Source organism: Haemorhous mexicanus, chromosome 2 (genome assembly GCF_027477595.1).
Source record: "Haemorhous mexicanus isolate bHaeMex1 chromosome 2, bHaeMex1.pri, whole genome shotgun sequence".
NCBI lineage: Eukaryota > Metazoa > Chordata > Aves > Passeriformes > Fringillidae > Haemorhous > Haemorhous mexicanus.
In genome coordinates, this window is record NC_082342.1 from 109,058,769 (window position 1) to 109,064,768 (window position 6,000).

The 6,000-nt window shown below is 40.7% G+C and overlaps 1 protein-coding gene across 2 annotated transcripts in view; it reads left to right on the forward strand.

Annotated features, from left to right (window-relative positions):
• The window catches only part of PDK3 (pyruvate dehydrogenase kinase 3), a 52,928-nt gene extending 47,694 nt beyond the window's left edge, over positions 1 to 5,234 (forward strand). For both annotated transcript variants that reach the window (XM_059839921.1, XM_059839923.1), the window contains 2 exons: positions 757 to 870; positions 1,910 to 5,234. In XM_059839921.1, the coding sequence (XP_059695904.1) occupies positions 757 to 870; positions 1,910 to 2,053 (258 nt within the window). In that variant the 3' untranslated portion in view covers positions 2,054 to 5,234. The remainder of the gene's footprint in view (positions 1 to 756; positions 871 to 1,909) is intronic.
• The last annotated feature ends 766 nt before the right edge of the window (positions 5,235 to 6,000 follow it).

Sequence of the window (6,000 nt, forward strand, 5' to 3'; positions counted from 1 at the left end):
CTTGTAGCAGGCATGGTTATGAATATTAGTTTTGTCAATTTAAAATCTAAACTTTGAACCCATCAAGTCTATTATGCTTTGAAAATTGTGTCGACTGTACTGCATCTCAGTCCTCAGGAGATCATTCAGTGCTGTGGAATCCTCATCTTTTGTTAAACAGAGAGGATAATTTGCCTTCTATTAGTCTGTGTGTTCCTCTGCAGGACTCTACTGATCTCTGTGGCATCAGCAGTCACTTAATAGTGTGACCTAGATGAAGTAGACTAGAGATGTCTCTGGCTTTCTTGTGTAGTCTCTGAAGTCTGGAGACATTTGAGAGAAAGATTGCAGGCTTGGGGGAAAAAAATGTGCTGTCAAAACTCTGATTTTTTTTCCAAAGAAAGAATGCAATACTACAGCAATGGTCCTCACAGTGAGGAAGCTGTGTAGAGCCTTGGCTTGCTTTGCTGGTTGCCAGCAGCATGTCTGGTATGCTGCACCTGTCTGCCTCTGAGAAAGTGCAAATGGAAAAGGGACTTCTAGCAAAGGACTCAGCCTTTTTTGGTACTAAAAACTAATGCACAGGAAAAAAGGAGTTTGCTCAAAAGGCTGAAATATGGGCTTAGAGTATAAGCTGAGAAATGAAGTAAAGCTTCAAAAAGAATTTGATACAAATCTAATGTTTAGGTATCCTCTCTTGTAAATTAATGCAGAGATCTCTTGCAATTTTTTTTAACTTTTCATCATGGTTTTACTTTTGTTCTCTTATTTTTGCAGGCTGGGTTTGGCTATGGATTGCCAATTTCTCGTCTGTATGCGAGGTACTTTCAAGGTGACCTTAAACTCTACTCGATGGAAGGCGTGGGTTCAGATGCTGTTATTTATTTGAAGGTATGAATTTCACCCTTCTATAAACTAATAATGCAGTGCAGATTGTTCGTAGCAGGTTCTCTTCACTCTTCAGCTTGTTTTCAAATTTCTTTTTGCTATCTTTGACACTTTTACCTAAACCCCAAGATTATATATATTAATCTGGCACTAACACTAGTTAGTTTGCTTTGATTTTTTTTTCCAGTCCCTGTGTTGGATTGTTGCATTTTGTTAATCTGTCATAAGTAGTGAATCTTTCAAGAACTATGATAAGAGATTATTTTGGTTAATGCTTTTTGATTGTAAATTTTAGCCACAATAGAAATGACAAGGCTATTGGCCAGCTCCTGACTAGTAAATGTGTTCTGTTCTATGCAGTTCTTGATACAATAGACTGTATTGATCCTGTTGTCATTTTTTGAGACAGCCCAGGCTACTCAGGGGCTAAAGGCTGATACTGCTTGAATTCCATCAGGGAGTTTAAAAGAACAGAATGCATAGCTTGTGTAGGTTGTTGGCTTGGCACTGTCACTGTGCCCTCCTGTATATAGCAAGTGAGTTGTGGACTCCTCTGCTTCTGATGGGTTTGATCCTCTGCATGTGTGTGTGGAGGAAAACTGTCTGGCCTTTCTCAGAGGAAAATGGTGGCCCAGGGCACTGACCTGGGTCAGCCTCCACAGGTCAGTGTGCTGGCAGAGCCCAAGTGCATTGGGGAGGGGAAGTGTTGGAGTAGCTGTCTGCTTTATGGCAGTGACAAATCTCACTAAAATGTTTCTGACCAACAATCTTTTTCTTGTGCTATCTGTGTAGACACCACTCCCTGGAAAGAAGGGCAGTATTTTTCAATGCTATTATTTTCTTTTAACTTTGACTGGGACTTTGAGTATAACTAGAGCTACTTGTCACAGCTCAAGTATTATTAAAGTAGTGCTGTGACATGTAACACTGGGATAACTGTGGCACTTGTTGGGGACAGAAGTTGTAACTGTAGAACTTCCCAGAGTATCACTTTGCTCTGTATCTCCAGTGGTATCTAACCATTGCTTTTGTTTTTCCATAGGCCCTTTCAAGTGAATCATTTGAAAGACTTCCTGTTTTTAATAAGTCAGCATGGCGGCACTACAAGACCACACCTGAAGCAGATGACTGGAGCAATCCTAGCAGTGAACCAAGGGATGCTTCTAAATACAAAGCTAATCGATAATTTGCCACCTTTTGTCTCTGTTGGAGATGACCTCTGCATTCAGTATAAAGTCTCTGCTTTGTTCCAAAATCCTTCAAACCACAGTAGCTAATTACTTCCAAACAAAGACCTGATCAGGGCATTGAAAAATACTAAGAACAAAGTGATGATTGGGACTTGCAGGAAGGCACTGAGCACGTTTGGTATGTGAATCCTGTGTTCTTCACCAGAATATGCTTGGTTGCTTCAGTCATGCATTGACTAAAGGGATCGCACTGTGATTGCACTTAGGAACACAATGTTGTAACAAAAAGATACTATTTGAAGTGGCCAATTCTTATTCCAGTGTAAGGATTGGTAAGATGTGCAGAACCCCTAAGTGGTGAATAGTATCTTGCACAGCAGTATGGTGTAAGAGAGAAATTCTAACATAGTTAAACGTGTGCTTCATGCAGCATTTGTATTGCACAGTGTCACCCTAAGAGAAATCCCTTTGAGCTCTTCAGATCTTATCTCTAGTGAGTTTATAAATGCATAGTTCTAAAAAGGGTTGTGCAGCTTTAAACTGATGCTTTCTCCAAATTCCCAAACCCATTTGTCATGTGCATACAAAAGTTGTGTTGTTATAAGACGGTAGGACTTAAATTCCTTGGTATGCAACAATGATTTTCTTGACGCAGAAATACATTTCTATGAATTTTTCCTTGTTTTGAGGAAAGCTCCTAAGTAGTTAGATCATCTCTTCATACAGGAAATTCTGTCAGTACAGGGACAGGGGGTAATTCATGTTCTTATTTACTTATCATTTTAGGGGAATTGGGGAGGGGAGAGAAATGCTGAGAGGCCAGACAGCCAGTCATACAAATGAATTTGCCTTAAGAGTGTTGGTTGTTTGAAACCTGATTAGTTTAAAACCTGTAAATAGTTTGCAAAGTTATTTATACATTCAATGTCTGACTGCAGTCTGGCAATCTGAATTTGTAGTGTATATAAAGATGTTGTACACCAGCCTTTGGAACATGTTATTGGTCTAAGTACATGAAACTGGAAATACAGTAGAAATGGGAGGGACAAAATGTGGCCAGTACCTGGTTTAAGTTAAAAATATCAAAGATGAAAAAAAATCCAAGTATTTTCCCCTTAAATTTATTGTAAGGGTAATTGCTGACTATTAGAAAACTGTTCTTCACAAAGTCTTTGCCAAATGCTGTTTCTGCTATTATGGCCTTTCAGAAAAACCTGTGAAATTTAGAAGCTCTAGTGATATATTAGCTGTGGCAATAAAGGAGATGAGTTGTAAGCAGCTCTGATGCACCCTCAGTTTCTCTTAGGTGTTTTGATATTTTTTGGAAAGATAATAGAGATTTTAGCATGGAAAAATGAAACTTGTTTACTAAAATTGTGGGGGAACTGTCCCTTTTGTCCTCCCAATATTTATTTTTATAAAGAACTGATTTATTAGGGAAATGCTGAGAAATTCCTAGGTATTTTAAAAAAAGAAAAACAATCTTAGTTTGATTTTACAATAGTACTTTGCACTTCATAGTACATCTCACTGAAGGATTATAAAGTGCTTTGAGCAATAAACTCCATAGAGCCCCATTTCTGAGGAGTCAAAGTTCTTGCCTTGCCTGTGGCAGTGAGTTCCCCAGCTTGTGTGGCAGTGGATGAGCTCCCAGGGCTCGGGGGCCCATGGCTGTTCCTCACACAGGGACTGGGATCAGGCCCCTGGGAGCACTGGCTCCTTGTCTCCGTGGGCTGCTGCCCTTCCCTGTGGATCAGGTGGCAGCAGGGCAGCTGCTGAAGGCTCTCCCTGTGCTCAGCTGGGCAGTGCTGCCCTCAGGGCCCCTCAGAGCCCCCTCTGCCAGAGGCAGGAAGAGGAGGGGGCTGATGGGGCCCTCCTGTTCCCAAACTGGATTCGTTGGGCCCTGGCCAGAGGATCTTGGCTGGGCACGGTGAGGGTGTCACATGGGTGGCCTCCAGAGCAGCAGCTTCCCAGCACTGCAGGCACTGCTGCAGAGAAGGCAGCTTGTTATTGAAGCAATACTGCTGTGGTGAAACCAGGGGAATGGTTTGACTGAAACATTGGTTGCAAGTCACATCTGCTAAAATTCAGTCATTTAGCTTCTGGCCCCACCTGTAACTTCATACTGTTTTTAAAATTATTTCCTGTTGCCTATGTTTTATAGTAATTGCAGAGGAGATTTTGCTTAAAGATAGAAACCTGTGATTAAACTAATATTTCCTCGGTTGCATGTGGTCCATTTTTTATAGAACATTACCCAAAACATTCTAAGGAATAAGGTAGTCTGCATAAGAAACTTGAGTTTCAGCTTTTGTTAGAAATTGTATTTTGAAGTAGTAAATCCTGACCTGGTACTTGTTTTTGGCTGTCTCCTATACATGATGAGGAGAGGGAACAGAAAGCAAAGGAAGGATGCTGACACACTGGACTTGTTTTCCTGTAGGCCATGGGAGCCATGGGATGTAAACAATGGAAACTGAACAAAAGCTGAAGTTACTGTGGAGGACGTTATGCTGTGTTAGTGATGTCACTTGATCCACAAAAACAACTGGCTGCTTACAGGACTGGAGTGCTCCAGTACCTGAAAACTGAACTCCCCGGAAATGACACCTGTTTCCAAGAACCCTGAGCTTGTATAAACACCTCAAAACAGCAGGCTGGAGCACAAGAAATTAATTTTCTTTCCATTTCCCAAGGTCTTTTTGGGGACATTACAATGAATACAAGAGAGAGCTTTTCTTCTCTCCAACCTTGTCCAGGCAGCCTGGGCTTTAGTGGCAATCCCAGGTGTGCCATCAATTGTTCCCCACTCATTGTCCCTTTGTCATGTTTCTACTTAGGGGTATTAGTCTGAAAACTCTTTTAGGAAGCAGCAAGAGCAGACCTTCAATTAGGAGAGGGTTTTTCAATGGCTGTGCCTGAAAAATGACCATGGATGGGTTTTTAATATGGCTGGTTTAACTACAGATACTGGGTTTTTTTCAGTTACTTCTACCTTTGATTGGAATCACTTATAACTATATTTTAATGTCTTGGAGCTGTTATTTCCAAACTTTCTGATGATACACAAGTATATTTCCTTTTTATGAATTTCAGAGTTATGGCCTGCTGATGTCATTGCAACCTGCTTGTCTTGACTTACAGGACACAGAAATATAAAAAAGTTTTCAATGAAAATGTTCTTTACCTGTTGTGTTTATGATTAACAAACTGAACAAGAGATGTTTGCTCCTTGATTCTTCCCGAAAATTTACAGGCAACTTCTGTATGTTAGAGTGTAACAAATAGTTTACTTTTTGTCCATTGTGCATTTTTCTGGTGTATGTGTCTTAAATGTAATTTTATTAATCCTCTGCCTAGTTTAATTTTAATAGAAGTCACTCCATGTACATATGCTCCCTGCTTTTCTAGGCTTTGTTTCAAGGCAACAAGGGGGTCTTTCAGAGTCCACATTTGATGAGAAAAATTCAGAAGACACCAAAATGCTTCTTTTGCAACTCAGGTGCAGTCTTTGCCTGTGTAATTGACTATGATGACCTAGGAGAGCACAGAGAAAGTCTTTGTCCTGCTGCAGTCTGTGCTGCCTCTTGGGCAGTGTTTAAAGCAGGTCCATTGGCACATGCTTAAAGAACATGGATATTAATTATAGTGTTCTTGGAAAACTCAGGCTACATTTTGGCCATGAAAGGCTGCATTTACTGCTACAACTGGGTAGCATTCTTTTCTTTGTCCTCAGTAGCATTTGCTTTGAAACAGCTGTTCACTTTCTCCAAGAAGTGAGCAAGAGTGATCTTGAGTGCAATCTCCTGTTCGCCTCCACCCAGATGTAGTATTTAAGGTGATATCTTGACCTCATTGACATGGAAGGGGTTTTCTCCCTCCTCACCTTATTAATGGGTACGTCTAGATCCTTATGTGTGAGGTGCTGCAAACTGGGTGAAGA